Raw genomic sequence first — 17,579 nt, forward strand, 5'->3', positions numbered from 1 at the left:
ACCTCGAACAAGCAACAAGATTCTCGAATATACCAGAACACTGAATTGCAAGAATAAATAAAAGCCAGGAATTGAATCCTGGCTCTTCGTGTGGGAGGCAAGCATGATAACCGTTAAGCCACAGCCGCGCTGCCTACTTGGCCAGCTGCGCGCACGGCAATATCAGAAACACACTTACCAGAAAAATGTGACAGATCTACCGTTACTTCCCATTGCTCGTTTTGGTTTGGCATACCAGAGTTTGCCACGGCAAGTGAGAAATGCAGAGCAATTGGGCATTTTTCTCTGATGCGGGCATTCTTCTCTGATGCGGGCATTCTATGGAGCAGTGACTCTCAACCACTGATGTTTTGAAGACCCCTTCTGGATTGACAAAAGTTATGGGGGACCCCCATCCACCTAGGGGGAGAGGGGTTATTAGATGATTACAATGACAAAAGGGTAAAGAAAAAAGATGCATGCAAACTCATTTTGAAGCTCTGATTTGAAGAATAATCAGCCCTACTCACTCAGCACAAACAGTTTAGTTTAATTAACTTTGTGGGACAGCCAGCATCAATAAAATAAAAAGCTTAATTGCTCAGCTTTACCAAAGGTTGAGGGGTTCAGGGACCCCAGGAAGTTCTCCAGGGACCCCAAAGGGTCCGCAAATCCCCATTTGAGAACCACTGCTATGGAGATTGATGAGTTGGGTATCACGCCTATTGACTTAGCCTTCTCGCTTTCTTGTTGTCTTGAACGGAACAGGCCTGCTGAGTTCCGCTCCCCTGCTGCTGCCTGGTCGTCACGTGCTCAACAGTGGCCTCTTGGCAGCCAACGTTGGTGCCATGGCCTACTACTTCATGGACGACAGCATGGCGGTTGGCCTGGGCTGCCTGGGAACCACGGCTGCACTGTCCACACTCATGGGATTCACGCTCACTTCTGCCATCGGAGGTCAGTGGGCTTGCTGCAATACCGCCGGCATCTCTGAGAACTTTTTTAATTTTATTACTTGAGTTAGTTTATACCGGTGTCGCATATCAGAGCAGTTGTAGGGATGTTTAGGCAGCATCAAGGTAATCTGGTGGCTCCGCTGCAGACGAGTAATTTGTATTGTTGTGTGAATACTCAAAATTTTGTATAGTACGTTCGAATAATACATTATTTGATATTCGCTTTGAGTAGGACTGCGATATTCATATTTTTCGAAGTGTTGATCACTGCGGGTTAGCGCTGTTGAGTGCGCCGCTTACCGAGCACTGGTGCACTGTGGAGACGCAAGTGCTTCTGCGCAGTGCTCCGGTGCACGGATGGAGCACACTGAACGGGGTAACTCACCGCGATCAATACTTTGAAGAAGTTTGAATGTCGCAATTGCGGGCCTGGGAGAAAAGCGCTTCCAAAGCAGGATGGTGCGTGCACACGCCTGGTGTATTTGAAAAGAAACAAAAACATTGTAAATGTTGATATCTTCATTGCAGTAAAAGTTTTAAAATTAAACTGTGGCTGTTATGCAAGAATACATGTTAGGCAGAGATGCCCTGACAACCTGTATTCACAATTTTTTTTAATTTGGGATTAAAAACTTTTTTGCAATAGTGAGATTTGCACATTTACTAAATTGGGTATAGACCTTTCCAGCGGCAGTCTTGAACAAAGTGATTTACAGCGTGCGTCTTTGGTTTTGAGAGTGTACATCAGTGTTGCCCAACTGCGCTGGGCTGTGGGTTTCCTCGACAGTAGGCTGTGGCAGCCTGCGTAGGCGCAATTCCGGACGCTGGTGGCAACTGAATTGCCTCACTTTTTTTTTTTCTTGTTTTATGGCGAAGCGAATATATCGATATTTTTAAGAAAGCATTGCACTATTTTTGAGAACGAAAACAAACAAATGAAAGCTGTTTTGGTGAGTCCGTGCGCGACAGAACAAATGCAACTGGAATGTTAGTTTCATTTTATGTTGATTTTTTTTACGGCACCATGTCAATCTACAAAGGTCCTAACTGCCGAAAATATTTGAACACACCACAGGATAGCCGAACTGCATGGGTATTTCCCGCTCACAACATAAAATTTAACGTCAAACATATATCGTACGTACCCCATGGTGCCGCATTATCCGAACAGGATTTGAGGTATCAAATAACACAGCATATCCTATATACGGTGGCAACGATAGTCACTTCACGACGGTCGGACGGAATCCATCTTGTCTTGGGGCACGGTTTGAAGAGTGGTGCCTCTTTGCACAGCAGCAAAGCAAATGAATGAACGTTTCTAGTCTGTCCCTATACCCTGGACCCTATCAGAGATTTCTTGCCAAGACTGGGAACATAGCCGGGAAGGCTTTTTGGAGATTATTTCAACGGAAATAATCCTCGAAGAACGTCGAACGGCCCACGTCGCGGGCTGCCTGACGTTTGCTTTTTTCGTTAATTTCCTGCGAAGGCCCAGCAGGCTATGAGCCCTGATGTTCCCTGGTGTTCCCTGATTCTCGAAGTGGAAGATAACACAAAACATGTAATCATCCTGAACAGCCAAATAAAGTAAAGACTTTCAAGGAAAGCCAGCAAACTCCAAATGCACAATGCTGGTGGGGAGTCGCGCTGACCGGGTTTCCACAGCTCAGGCGAGTGGCAGAAATTTCTGGCTGATAGGGGTCGCTCGAGTCGCAAAATGGTGGCGGCCAGGGAGCTCTTTTCGCAAAGGTCTATAGCTGGGGTATCTTTATAAAATTAATTATATGCAAAATCTTTTGTTTGCTTACCATCCCAAGGCATCAGATGTCCTAAGGTTACAGTTCATAAATATAGTGAGATTAAAATTAGCTTATAAAAAAACAAGCGGAAGCTTCCTTCACGAGTTTAGCTGGGTTTTCGTTTAAGCATGTTGCAACGGCACTGAAAGGCTTGAAGAAAGTTTTAGATTTTGATTAGAAAATATTTATTCAAAACCATTATTGGTTTCATAGCCTCTTCGAACTCAAAATCCACTATTTGCGCATGACTACTAATTTGGCTAGTGGAGTATAACTGATAACTTTTTGTATTTAGCATGCATCAGTTAGTAATGATCACATCAACATGCAAGGATACAATGCTCATTCAGATCGAAATGGGCTGGGGTGGGGATTAAATCCAGGACCCCTGGGTTCCGAGCGTGAGCTTTCGCTCCACCTGCTCTGAGCTGCATTGCGCTCACACTCGGGTCACTGATACCTTAACTGTGAGCCCCATTGCGTTTCAGTTTTGTTTTTAGCGTTGTTTTAAAAATAGGTCACTGCAAACCTACTGTTGAGGTTATAGCTGATAACATGAACACCGAAAATGTTATAAAATATTTTCCTGTTGTCAGAGGTTAGGTAAGACACCCAGACACAATTGGCTCACTTGGGTAAGGGCAAAAAGGAGTCTGTTGGATTACTTTTCTTTTTCTTTGGTGTGACAATTGGATGTTTTTCAATGTCTACGAACATGTGGAACATTTTGGAAACCTCGCTACTCGCTTTTTGTCAGCCATTCTTTCACTTCTGTAGGTAATCTTCGCGAAGCTGCTGCTTTAAGACTGTGGCTTGAAATAAAAATTGTCCCTTACAGAATAGGTCTCAGTGTCATCCCACGTAACATGCTGCCCAAGAAGTACTAAATGAACTCGTGGTACTCTAGTAAATTTTATTTTCACTTTCCTTTCTTGACTACTTCACTGGTTTTTTTTTCTTTGATAAAAGTAGTTTGTAAAAGCAAAGGATGTGTACTGCGTTGTTCCGTTGTCTGAAGTGAGTGACCCGTGTGCAGGTGCGGACATGCCCGTGGTTATCACGGTGCTCAACAGCTACTCCGGCTGGGCCCTCTGTGCTGAAGGGTTCATGCTCAACAACAATCTCATGACCATTGTGGGGGCTCTCATTGGCTCCTCAGGAGCCATCCTCTCCTACATCATGTGCAAGGTCAGTTTCCGGTGGCGGGACACCGACCAAAATTCTAACGCTTATTTTATTACTCCTTGTGGAACTGAAAATAGAGGTTACAGTTTTTCTGATGGCAGCCATTCGGTGCTAGCCGAGCCGAAGAGGAGTTTGTGTACTAGGCTGTGCCATTGCTGAAGTAAGGAGAGTTATGTAAACACCCAGCAGTCTCTGAATATGAGGTAGGCATTATAATCGAAATCCAGGGAGAAGGAAATTAAAATAGGGACTACACATGGCAAATGGGTGATGCGGGAATGTCAACATATTTTGTCAAGCCAAAGAGTTTTCCATGTGTTGGTTTTGCAATTAAAATGGTCTAGGAGCAATGCCTCAACAATTACTCTAAGTACTTCGGCATAACACTATAGTGAGTTTAGAAAATTATTTTCAGTTCCAGGGGCTTCCACTGTTTACTGTTGAAGTTTGCCTACAAATATTCTCAGGAGCGGGTTTTTCATCATTAACTTTCTGTAAGAATTTCAAGCACTATGATCATTGATTTCTGCTGGATTGCATAGTAAAGGGGCCAAAATACATTACGTGAGTTGTTACCCCAATTCTCGCTTAATCCACCTAGTTTGGAGTGATTCCACACCACGAGTTAGCTTTTACTGGGAGTGTGACAGGTGGAGACGGTCCCATTGGACATGGCTATAGACCTTTTCATTTGAGTAGTTGCCTGACCGTTGGGTTGAGGGCGCTGGTGCACACGCCGCCATAAGGTTGCTTCAATTTGGTTGGATTCGGTTTCAACGTGTGCTCGATTGTGTTTCTATTTCCTGCTGTTTTCGCTTGTTTTATGACACAAATTTCTTTCTTGTAGCACACAGCGAATGAAACAATGGTACTGAGCCACTTGGAAAACCAGGAAGTGGTTTCGAGCCTAAATTGCGAGCACTTTCACGAACACCGAATTCGTCTGATTACGTCCATCGTTCATTTTGACCATGTTCGGCAGTGAAAAAATGACGCTGATGCACAGGGAGGATTGACATCATTCACGGCCGTACCCGCGGACACTAGTTTCCAGAAAAATGAGTAAATAATAAGGTGCAGGACCAGCTCCGCCTCCAACCGCTCCAGCATGCTCTTTGCCTGCCGCCGTGCTTTGGCTGTGCGTGCACCATGTGGTACCGAAGATAGATAGCTCGCGCTCAATTCAGGGATTCTGCTGCTCATCTTATACTGTAACAAACTACAATGCATGAGTGCTTAGTGAAGAAGCAGGTTGAAAACATGATTAACAATGTACTGAATCGTGAAGAACAAATGACCGGACAAGTTTACTGCTCGATGTTTGGTTTTAAGTTTTTATGACCTTTGCACTGGAAAGTTTCCTATAATGAAGTAGAGAATATATAACAAGTAATATTGTCTCGGCCTGTTTTATTAAAAAAAAAAATTAAGTTAGAGAAATATTTTTATAGACCAACTTAGGCCAACTAGAAAATTTCTTTAACTGAAGTACTTATTAACAACATTTCATAATATTGGCCTTATAAAATAGACTATTTGTTGTATGGACATTTGCTTACGACGTTCTCAAGGTATAAGTAACATCCGCCTTGCATAAAATTTGCCAAATAAAATTAATGGGTGCTAAAGAAGTGATATATGGAAGGTTTGGATGAAGTCGAAGTCTATGTAAAAGCTCTTTACTGGTTTGAAGCGATGCCCCTTGTAGATTTCGGCGTCGCCAGCTAATAAAAGTAAATCCCTATTCGCCGTCGACAGCGTTGCACTCGGGCGATCTTCATGCGGACAGATTCTTTTCGGTGTCACGTATTCTGTACCCCAGGCACTTTCAACCTGTCTGTGACAGTTTCTTACGCGGGGAGCTCCAATATTTTTTGTTGAAAATAATTAATTGAAATGAACTGCGTGGTTATCCTAAGAAAATCATTTAGGCAATTAAAAGGCTGTAGACATGGGACCAAGCACGGTATAGCTTCTTGGAATTCATAAATAAACCTATCAAGCAAATCTCAGTGATGTGATTGCTGCGCCAATTGCGCCAAACTGCGCCAAGGGGCTAACCCTGCTACATCCTGCTACATTTCGCCAAAATGTGGCTAATCTGTGCCAAGCCTGCGCCAAAGGACCAATTTTGGTCGCCTTTCAAAAACGAAACTAAACTGAGAACCGTAATTGAGCATGCATGAGCTTGGTGGCACAAAAGACGCCGCCGGACACAAAGTACCCTGCATCAATCGTCTATTCGGTCTTGCATGATTTTTCCCGTCGTCTCGCGTTTCGCGCTCTCGTCGTCTCGGGAATCTCGTCTGGCGTCTTTCTTACTTTTTTATTTTTTTTAAATATTTTTTTAGCGATAGACGCGGGCCTGTGCAAACGCTCCGATGTTAGTGTGCCGAGTGCCAGACATGCCGCGCGGCGAGAGTTCCTTGCGCGGCGAGTTACTTTGTGAGCTGAAGCGCTCGCGCGACCACAGTAGCCGTGGTTTTGCGACGTCATGTGTTGCCGTCCCCACGTCGCTGCAGATATGGCGCTTTTTAAACTGAAACGCATCGACATTCCTGTTCTTGTTTAAATCATACGCTGCTACAAAAATCCCTCTTTAACTCAATGACTGCTTGGCGAAGTTTGGATTACCTAGGTTTCTCTCGATAAGCTTTTTTTCGAGAGGGACCCCGGTACGGGAAAAATCTGCCACAAAAAAAGTTGATGACGAGAAGTGAGCTAAAGCAAAGAAAGCAATGTCTGCAGCTTGAACCCGCACAGCGCGCTTGTTTGTCTCGAGTTCAGTCGTTGCACAAAGCGGCCCAAGAACTTTTTGAGCCTGATTCGCAATGTCTTGCATCGATACGCTCAGGTTCTTTTTTTCTGTGTGTATAGCCTGTACCTCGGCTGCCGGCCTGGCAAGCACGCGCCGCTGGACTGTTTATTGTCGTATGCTGGACAGTTACATTTTGCATACTATTTTGGGAACCAGTTGGCGACGGAGCGGAGTGGCAGGGTTTCGGTCGAACAGCCGTTGTCTCCGCTCGCGCGACGAAGCATGTGTAACTGCAAGCCTGCCGAAGTTGCCTTCATGTGCATGTGAACATGATTGCACGAGAGGCACCAGCCGGGACGCTTGCAATCCATTGTTTTACATTTGCTTACTTTTTATAAAAATCTGCCACGTCGGGAAGCAGTAAAACAATAGCAAATGTTTTTTTTTGTTTTTTTTTTTCGGAATTTTTGGCAACGTTTACAGCACTGTATACTTGTCGGATGTCTCGGCAGCAAAAACACAAGCAGCGAGTTCCGCCCCAACACGTCACAACACAACACAGTGCCCTTCGTTTGTCCAGCACTTAAAATAAAGATTTTTTTTTCTAAGAATATATGCTCCAAAATTCACTTTTTTAGCTCCGAAACACTGTTTTGGCTGCTCCAAAAGGTGCTCCAAAATGGCTTAGGCCAATCGCATCACTGAAATCTTTTTACCAAAAAAACGATTAAGAACGTTAAACAGATGTAGGTGATATTGTAAGTGAATTGTCTGACGTTGACGTACTATTATTTCTAGCATAAAAAATTTCAAATTTAACGTTTGTACTCTATCTTGTCCACGAGTTCTCCCTTATACTGTAATCAGAAGCAACTGTTCTCGATATATTATAAATACAAAACACAATGCTTTCAGGAAACACGCATGGCTATTTATGCTGAGTAATTTTATCACCTTCCCTGAGATCCTAAATGCGTGATCATATATATACTTACCTTGTTCTTCCTATTGTGAATGTTCTGCCACTATTAGTAAGCAAACCTGAGTTCTCATAGGTTACTGACTTTTGAACCCTCGTGCTGTTTTCAAGTAATATGTATGTACTCAAAGTGCATGAGCGCTAATGCTGATTCATGTGCCCATATAGCCTCTTCACGCGCATCTGGCACGCCGACGCTAAAAATAGTCGAAACTTGTTACAAAACTAACTGCAGAAGTTGTGCACATAATTAAGTAATGCAATTACGCGCTAAGTATAAGTATCATACAACACTTTTTGGAGTAAGGTAAGAAACCTGGTGAAACGTGACGAAAAACACAAATTTAACACATCTGCCAAGGCGCAGAGTAGCACGGAGGGGAGACTGGATCAACAAGTTGAAGCAACCTAATTGTGGCCACATCACGTGATTCCAAGATGGCAGTGCCCATGTGGGGGGAAGGGGGGGGGTTGAAAAGGCTACAATTGTAGGAGTGGGCAGTGTTTTGGTGCTATTCATAGTAATAATATTTAGTCTGTAAACAGGATGGGCAGTCTTTTGGAAATGGACCTTAGCAGTGCAAAGCTATTGCTAGTAGAAAGCAAATCTAATAGGCAACTGTTAGTAGCATCATTGGTCATTTGATCTTAGTTGCACATCGCTGATAGGCATTTGTTTAGAACCTTAGAAAAATATTGCTGTACTTACGGACATAATGTTAGCTTTATTAAGGATCTATCTTCTTAAGACAAAACTCATTATATTTAACTCCTTGTTCCGCTGCTTTTAGGAAAAAGCGGGTTCAGAAGACATCGACATCTCGCGCATCACAGGGTGGGAATGTGTCTTGGCATCCCAGCCAGAAAGAAAAAAAACAGTCAAGATTTTCTCCCTAAAAAATGTTTGTCATGCCCGTTTTTTTTTTTTCTAGCCTTAGAGGAATTTGTACAGGGCACGGCAGTATGAGCAGGCCAAACGGCGTTCCGGCCGTTGCGGCACGAAAGCTATGCGGGGAGCCCTGGATGTGTTAACCTGTAAAAAAAAAAGGTTGTAACGAACTGCCATATTTGCTGTTGTTGCAGTGTGGTAGCCGAATTCCTAGCTTAGTCTGTTAGAGGCATCCCATGCGACATTTTACCCTTCATTATCGTGAGTCTTTGAGGACTCCGTCGGCCGCCATTTTCCCATTGAAATTTTCCGAAAATGACTCGCAACTTTTGAACAAGATAATGGTCAGTTCTGAGACTTTGGCGTCTGGTTCGAACCGCTAGCTGCTACATTCGGGCAGAAGAACAACGTTCGGCAATGCATAGTTTATTTTTGCAGTAAAGAAAACACTAACTTTTTTTGGGGGGAGACACCCTGTACTGTTGGGCTGGAAGCTGTAGGCGGCCATTAGAGCCAGAGTCTATGCCGACCGGTTGTGTGTGACTCGACCAGGCCATGAACCGGTCTTTGCCCAACGTGATCCTGGGAGGCTACGGCACGTCCAGCACGGGCGGCGGCAAGCCAATGGCCATCACCGGCACCCATACGGAAGTGGACATCGCCGAGACAGTGTCCATGATCAGGGACGCCAAGAACATCATTGTGACGCCCGGCTATGGCCTGTGCGTGGCCAAGGCCCAATACCCGCTCGCCGAGATGATCAAGACGCTCCAGGCCGCCGGGAAGAACGTGCGCTTTGGCATCCATCCTGTGGCCGGTAAGTTCCTGGGGAGGTCGGTATCTCGTTTAATTTATTAGATCCAGGAGAGTTGGGAGAAGAGCAGATAAATCAAAAGCTCGTATTAGAAGGCCTGCAAACACCCAAACTAAGATGAGAAAAAAAAAAACACTCGTTCGCTTGATCATGCTGACAAAGACCAGAGAGCACTGAATATTTCCCGCCATGTTTCGCGCAAATGTGTGGAACAATAGCACAAACCACACTGTGTGTTGTTTGTGCTAGTTTTTTTTACTGTGCAGCACATATGCTAGCCAGGGCGAGACCGAGCGAACGAGTGCGCTGCACAGGCACTGCGTTATATGGCCCTTGTCTGCTGCGTGATGTCGATGAGGCGTGCGATCACATGGTTTAGGGGTGGAAGCGTTGCATCATTGTGTGCCAATCCACTTTCGCTGTGCCATCCTTCTCCAATGCGCAAATCTTGCGCCAAAACTATATATCTACTATACTGATGTCGTTGTGTTAGTGTCAGAACAGATGATACTCATTTGATGAAAACAGGTACCAAGTGCCAATTTTCATCTAAGGAGAATGATCATGATTTATTCCGGGCCAGATAAAAGACTGTGTTCCGTTTCATTTCATGGTCTCATGTTGATGAGCCGTCAAGCGTCAGCAGCACGAGGGAGGACCATGCGAGTTGGTTGTAAGTCGTCCCTATCAAACCCGAGGAAAAGCAAATGCTTTTATTGTTGTTGGACGAGTACGAGCAACACAATAAAAGTCTCGCATTTATTTCTGTTCTCCGTGCCAGTGCCTTGGAAGCACTTGTTTGGGTGCTTTGCTTTGTGCCGTCAATGCCACAGCTCAGCCAACAACGGCGTGTAGGTGTCTGATCTCCGAAAATGGGACATCGTGGGTGGCTTTGTCAGAAGTACTAAAACATAAATTTGTTGTTTACTCATTTGTTTTTTTAGCAAAGTGTGAAATACTGCACGCTTTAAATCGTGTATACTGTAAAGTCTCGTATGAACGCCCACCCCCGAGATATTGTGCATCCCCCTTTTTTTGGGCTGAATATCTGTAACATAAATGCTTCAAAATTACCCCCCCCACCTCCTTCTCTCCTTCTCGATTCCTGCCTGATATCAATCACACAATGTCTGACAGGAATCACATCAACTGCACAATCTGCAATACTGGTGCGTGTGACAGGCGTGTTCGCCACTGGTTCTTTCATGCTTATCGCTCCATGACATGCGAATCTGCAGCGTCTGCAGTCTACGACAAGCAAATTCCCAACTCGTTCCCAAAGTTTTTTTTTTTTCTTTTTGTTCTATATGCTCGATGTTGGTTTTCGTGACACCTGAGTTTGTAGTGGGTTCTTGTGTGAAAATCGCATTGTGAAACATGAATGCGCTGCGTCCACGTTCTGCTGCCATGCCCGCGACAGGGGAGTTCATAGCGAATTCCCGCTCACTTATCGCACCGTGGAACGCGAATTCGCGATGTCTGTGGTGTCATTAATGAAACGTGGGGGAGTGTGTAAGCGAGGCTGGGGATAGTTAATTATGATGATTAACACCGGAGACTGTAGCAGGGAGAAAAAAATAGGAAACTTTGAACTCGCAAAGTTTCCTTTACACGTAACTTGTAGAGCCAACCTCTGTCAACGCACAGGTTCTCGCTGTATTGCTCCTGCTTGGGCTCTGGCAGCAAGTACCAATAGTCCGACATAACAAATCACAAAATACAACACAAAAAAAAAAAAAAAAAAAAAAAAACTAGAAACGCCACAGCAGCTTCGGTTAGCGAACGTACAGCCCGCGTCACGCGTCGGGGTATATAAACGCACCTAAGAGCCTGCTGGCAGCTGTTCACCTGCCACCTAGCCTCTGGGGCAAGTGATAAGCACTTTACTCCAAAATTAAACAAACATTTGGCATATTTTGTTTTTCAGTGTTTAGGGTGTTTGTTTTCTGCTGAGAATGCTTCTGCGCTCCTTATTTGCGTCGTAAACGTAACAATAAAAGCGATAATTGGTTTCTTCAAATGTAAACTTCCTTGTAAATGAGGTATGTGGCGAATGCACATGCTGGCACACAAACAGCAAGCCGGCGGGAGGACAATGAAAACAGTGAGAATGTCCTGCTGAGCAGCGCAAACTCTAAACCATTGGGCTAGAATGCATCCAAACAATTGACTTACGAGGAAAAGCTTCCGTTTTATGGTCATACTTGCTAGTTTTGTCAGTCACTTTTTTTTTTATCAAACTCTTAAACAAGCTTTTTTTGTTCAATACAGTCATGCTTGTTGTAGTAAGGTCTTAGGTGCATATACATGTATGAGCAGGGATGACATAAAATTTTCAATATTTTGCATTCATACTTTTATCAGATAGAGTAGATACTCTGTTAACTTGAGTATTGGAATGCATTTATGTTTGCTACACAGGTACTTGAAATGTTTCTATTTCCTTATAACAAAACCTCTGGTCAGTAAGTATTGGGCTTTATTTTATATAATACTATTTCATTTTGAAATTGTTTTGTTTTCAGCTTATGGAACTTGAGATAAATAGGCACAGTGTTTTGTTTTCATGAGGCTTAAGTTGTGCTTCTTTTGTTGACTATGCCTTCTATTGGAAATTCCTAAGAAGAACCAACCTGCTACCAGGACAGTTCTCAATAGCAGTGATGTGATTGCTGCACCACTTGTGGAGTGGTGGAGCAATGATTTCTGCTGTAGTCTATGTGTGGTCATAACTCAATCTATGTGCTCTGAGCATCCTAAAACATTGAACCTTAAATTATTACGCAGCAGATTTCTCTATTAAAATTGGTATCAAAAGATAAATGCCAGGTGGTATCATTGGACGAGACAGACACCACAGACACCCTATGGTGTCTGTGGTGGTTCCGAGGTAATAAACTTTTTTATACCGGTTTTAATAGAGAAATTTGTCACGCATAAATGTAATGTTTGGTTTTTAGGATGCTTAGAGCCCATAGATTGAGTTACGACCACAAAAACACTGTCGCAGAAAGTTGTTTAATGCCTTTGTAACGTCATTGCTGCTCTTCGGTCAAGTTTGGCTTCTGCGCCACTAAAACTTATTAAATCAATCAATCTGTGCTGCTGGCTAGAGACCCAGACTGTGTTCTTCTCTGCCTCCCCACATTATTCACTCGCTGTCCAACAGGACGTATGCCTGGCCAGCTGAATGTCCTTCTGGCCGAGGCGGGAGTCCCCTACGACATTGTCCTGGAGATGGACGAGATCAACGATGACTTCTCCAAGACTGACCTGGTGCTCGTGATCGGTGCCAATGATACCGTCAACTCTGCTGCCGAGGAAGACCCCAACTCCATCATTGCAGGCATGCCTGTCCTCAAGGTGTGGAATTCCAAGAAGGTACGGCGTGCCCTGATTTTGTTCTCGTCAGCTGTTGCAAAAATTGTAAAAGGGATCTTGTGGGACCACATGCCTTATGACCTCATTTTAGGGAATGTTGTATCTCGCATGAATCTGCAGTGTGCCTTTATAATAGAACCTTGCTTATGTGTTCTTGGACTGTATGTCTTTGTTGGTTGTCAGATATAGTATTTATTTTAGTCTGACTAGGATTAAAAGAGGGCACCTGAAATAAAGAAGCGACCTTTTCAGTGTAATGTTATTAACTGTTACCAACGTCTGGGCGCGAGTGCAACACCAGGATTAGCTAAATAATAACGTAAAATTCACGAATTTACTTTTAAATTTCTAGCCTGCCATCATCAAAAGAACCATGGGAGTCATTCGATTTTGCAAAAATATTTTCTGTGCGATTCGGTGGTGAATTTGACTGCTTCAGACTCACTGTACAAATACTATGAGGGAAAAAAGGCACTAAAACCTTTGTGTTTAAAGAGATGTCAAGATGAGACACACATTTGTCACAACCATGGGACCCAAAAGTATTGCACCCAGCTTGCGATTACCCGCCACCCGCTTGCACTGTGGCTGAGGTCTCCTTGCGGCGGGACTTTCATTTTCCTGTCACATCTTAGTTTCGGTATTTTGGGCGCCTGACAAATCCATACGCAAAGGGAAAAAGAAAAATTTTTTAAACAGCCTGGATGGAAAAAGAAAGTTATAAAAAAAATGTTATAAAAAAAGTTGATGCAAAAGCATTAACTGTCCCATGGAGCGAGCCGACGTCATAAGTTTAAAGCGCACCAAACGGCACCTTAAATCATTTCTCCAAGTGAAGCCAGCTCCCAGCTATGAAACCACGCGAAAAGCCTAGACAGCGGCACCTAGTTTCCCCGATCCCAAAGGAGCAGAGTAAAGCTGATGGATTTCGCCTTCGGTCCCGTTGACTGGCATGCATCGACGAGGCTCCCATTAGCCGCCGTGCGTGTCAGTTTCAATGACCACCGCCCCTTGGCGCTGCGTGTCCGCGCCGCAAGCGCATCTGTGACACGAAGCCTCCAAGGTGAAAGCTGCGAGGAGAGCTGGGAGAGTGCACGCAAGGCCGACGTAAATATGCCGCAAACGAAACACGGGAGCGGAAGAACGGCGCGCATGCTTTTGCATTCACAACTTGTAAGAAGTGCTTAGGTGTGCCTCGAGCCTTTTAATCTTCGTTCTAAGTGCAACAAAAAAAAAAAAAAAAAAAAAAAACTAAGATTAATAGGTAACTTTTAGAGCCCATATGAAGCTCCCGAAAGAGCGCAAGCACCACTTGATAGACCTGTGTGCCGGCCAGAAATTGACGGCGGCGGCGTGGAGAAGAGTCACTAATAAGTCACATGATAATAAATTTTTTCAGAACTTTTTTATTTCTTTATTTTTCGACTGGATAGGATTTGTGAAGGTTGTTTTTTGTATTTGAAAGAATATTTTAAATTACTTTCCACGTATAAAGAAAAGCCGCCTCGGTGGCTCAGAGGCAAAGCGCCAGCCTACGGATCCTCATGTGGCGGGTTCGAATCCCGGACGAGCTGTCCGCAATCTGACGGATGCTAATTTCGGAGAAGGCGCCGTGTAGCCGAACTTTCGGTTGCACGTCAAAAGATCCCCAGGTGGTCTAAATTAATCCTCAATCCTTCGCCTGGGTGTGCCAAATGCCCCTCATTGGCTTGGCACGTAAAACCCCCAAATTAAAATTTTTACATATAAAGAAAAAAAAAAAAAACATGTTTTCAGCCGGCGGCACGCCACACTCGGCTTGCAGCGGGGGAGGCGGCGTGGGGGTGCTGGGGGACTTCAGCAACAGCGCTAAACGGCTCCGGCGTAACTTGCGGCGGCGGCTCCTGCAAGCGCCAACTACAAATTCATTTCACGCCGTAAATACAGCTGTAAAAATATTTTTTCATTTTAAATTTATTTTATCATGCCCTTTATTTTAGGCTGTTTAAATTTTTTTTTTTTTTTCATGTTTTTTTAAGTTTGCAACTGAATAACAGAAGGCCGAGTTTCGTTTCCTGATCTAAATTCTGCTTTGTGCAGATGTTTTAATGGGTTTTACCTTGCACCAACACACTGTTTACAAACAAACCCCGCATACGCGCACACCAGGTGTGGACACTGCACATGAACGGAAGCCAAATTCACACAAAACAAAGCGTCTGAAGACGTGCAGTGCCGACAGCCGCTCACCGCAGTGATGTGACGTCGGAGTTCAGTAGAATGGACAACTGGGCAAGTTGGTACGAATTCATCGTGAATAAACAGCGTGAAACAGGCAAAGACAAAAAGGGGAGGACTACACAAAACAAGAGCTGTCCTGTGTGGTCCTCCCTTTTTTATTTGTCTCTTTTGCGCTGTTTTGTCAGAGTTGAGTTGATGTATAGTCGGTGCTAGTGAGGATAGCTGAATCTAGCAGGAATACCTAGCAAACGAAGCTCTCGAAAAGCCTCGTTTTTGGATTCTGGTACACTGCGCGCAAAATATAGCTTCGAAGGCGCAAACGATCATTTCATCACCAACCTTTGCAGGTGATTGTGATGAAGAGGAGTCTCGGCGTGGGCTACGCCGCAGTGGATAACCCCGTCTTCTACAAGACAAACACAAGCATGCTTCTAGGAGATGCCAAGAAGACGTGCGATGCCCTCCTACAGAAGGTGCAGGAAACCTACGCCTCCTGATCTGAGCGTGCGCTCTGCGCCAGATCTGCGCATCGCGATGGAATTATTTTATTAGGTTATTCACACGTCGTTTTTTTCAGTGACCGTGCCAATGCGATTTGAGGAGTGAAGTCACTGATGGGTCTCAATTACACTCCTCCGATTTCCATTTTATGTTGGGGTTGCTTTTCAGATGGGACAAATAAGAAACAATCAACGTGTACATTAGCCAGATTGCACTCGGTATGAATTTTTTTCACTGGAATGTCCCCTTTTTTTTAATTGGAGTATCGTCCGCAACGCATTTTTCATGTCATGCTACGTTTATATAATTTTGGTTTTTGTATGGAATAAACTAAGATTTCTACAATTTTGGCAATGACTGAAACCTGTGTCGGTGATTATTGACTGTATTGCTAGCATTTCTTGGTGTACCTCAAACTGCTTTGGATGCAGTGGGAAACGGGTCTCCAGCGCCTGGTAAGAGATGCTGCTTTAAAAGGGTAGCCTGGTAATGAGGAATTTTCAGAACTGCAGCCTGGTCTATAGACCTTTTTCGCTTGCTCTCTTCCCCAGCCACCTGGTAGACCTATCTGGTATGGGCGACGAAAAAATAAGAAATCATTTCAACCTGCAAATAGTAAAAAAATAGAGGGGAAACAAAACAAGAATGGGTGCCAGTTACGCTTATATCGTAAATGGATTCAATTGGCATGGCAACTGCAAAACAATGTTTTCGCCCATACTGGAAGTGACAATATTTCAAGATGGCGGTGCCTTTCTGAAGAAGTTCTTTATGCTTGCTAAACATATGAAACTACATGTTATACTCTAAGGTTTCACCGTTATTCAGTGATGAAACCTCTCACCTCTCTGTGATGATGCAGTTCGTGGAGAATATGATTCATCTGGAAACATTCCTTCTCTGCCCTTCTGACTCCGGAGAGCCGAGCAGATGCTCTCTCCCCCTCCTTCCCCCTCAAAAATTTCTGGCGAGGCCTCCAGGCCATTGTAACGCCACTACTAGAGTGGAAATGGTTGCTATAGTCGGTGTCGGGTTAAGATTTCAGAGGAAGGTCCTCACACCTCTTGCACTTTAGTGGTGCAAACGCTGGAGATTGGGTCTCCTCCTTTCCAGCATTCCCTCTGCTAAAGTGGAAAGAGGTGAGAGGTGCTTTCCCTGGCTCGCTATATTTCTCAAATTAATAAGCCTTGCAAAAATATTGCTGACTTCGTTAACGACAGAATAATCATCAAAGTATATTTTTCTTTATTTTTGGAGAGATTTGTTAGCAAGCATCTGGATAGATGAATACAGTACAAACTGAAAGCAGTTCCTTCACTGCTTTTGGCATTATTAGAGAGTTTTAGTAAATTGTTCCGGTAACAATACACAATATTCCGCCCGTGCCTTTGCGCATGCACCATGTCATCAAGTGTCGGAACAATCCACTAGAACTTCCTATCAACTGCTCTTCAAATAAATGTGTTTACTAACTTCCAATCCCGCTTCTAATCTTCCAATCCCGCTTCTAATGAATATTAATCGTGCTTTACCAAAGAGACCAAATGCAGAAGTTTCATCGCAACACTCCCTTTTGACCCCACCACAGTGACTAGGAGACAATATTCCAAGTTCTTTTTTTATTGTGAAGTGTACGGTGACCATCAATGCCGTCGTTTTGACAGATTTGCTCTCACTGGTGCGAGATCCTGAACAACGTAATGTACACGGTGTTAGTTTTTAGTTCGAATAATTTAAAACAGAAGAGGGGGGTAACAGTTGCATGAATATCACCTTCACTGCATGTTTATTGACATCATTGAATGTTAAAAGGGGATTTATGTGATGTTCAGCACTTAAGTATAATTACTGTCAGCTGAAGACTAAGCTGAATTCAATTTGCAAAGTAGCAACGGGCTTTAAGATATTAATTTATGAGTTTTATGTGTTATTGTCACCTGATCCACAAACCCGATGCAGCAGAGTAGTGCCGCAATTCTTGCCCACCGTGATATGTAGTGATATATTCGAAAAAAAAAAAAAAAATTCCGAAAACCCATAGATGAATATCTAAAATTCCATTTCCTTTCTGCACATCGTTTAAATTGGTAGCAATTGCAGCATAACTCATAAAAG

At 43.8% G+C, this 17,579-nt stretch overlaps 1 protein-coding gene across 2 annotated transcripts in view; it reads left to right on the top strand.

Annotated features, from left to right (window-relative positions):
- The window catches only part of LOC8027820 (NAD(P) transhydrogenase, mitochondrial), a 37,816-nt gene extending 21,991 nt beyond the window's left edge, over positions 1–15,825 (top strand). For both annotated transcript variants that reach the window (XM_040504952.2, XM_029967781.4), the window contains exons 12-16: positions 748–936; positions 3,774–3,925; positions 9,101–9,365; positions 12,532–12,743; positions 15,311–15,825. In XM_040504952.2, coding sequence (XP_040360886.1) covers positions 748–936; positions 3,774–3,925; positions 9,101–9,365; positions 12,532–12,743; positions 15,311–15,460 — 968 coding nt within the window. In that variant the 3' untranslated portion in view covers positions 15,461–15,825. The remainder of the gene's footprint in view (positions 1–747; positions 937–3,773; positions 3,926–9,100; positions 9,366–12,531; positions 12,744–15,310) is intronic.
- The last annotated feature ends 1,754 nt before the right edge of the window (positions 15,826–17,579 follow it).

The sequence above is a fragment of the Ixodes scapularis genome, unplaced genomic scaffold, assembly GCF_016920785.2.
Source record: "Ixodes scapularis isolate PalLabHiFi unplaced genomic scaffold, ASM1692078v2 PGA_scaffold2__306_contigs__length_199485367, whole genome shotgun sequence".
Taxonomy (NCBI): Eukaryota; Metazoa; Arthropoda; class Arachnida; order Ixodida; family Ixodidae; genus Ixodes; species Ixodes scapularis.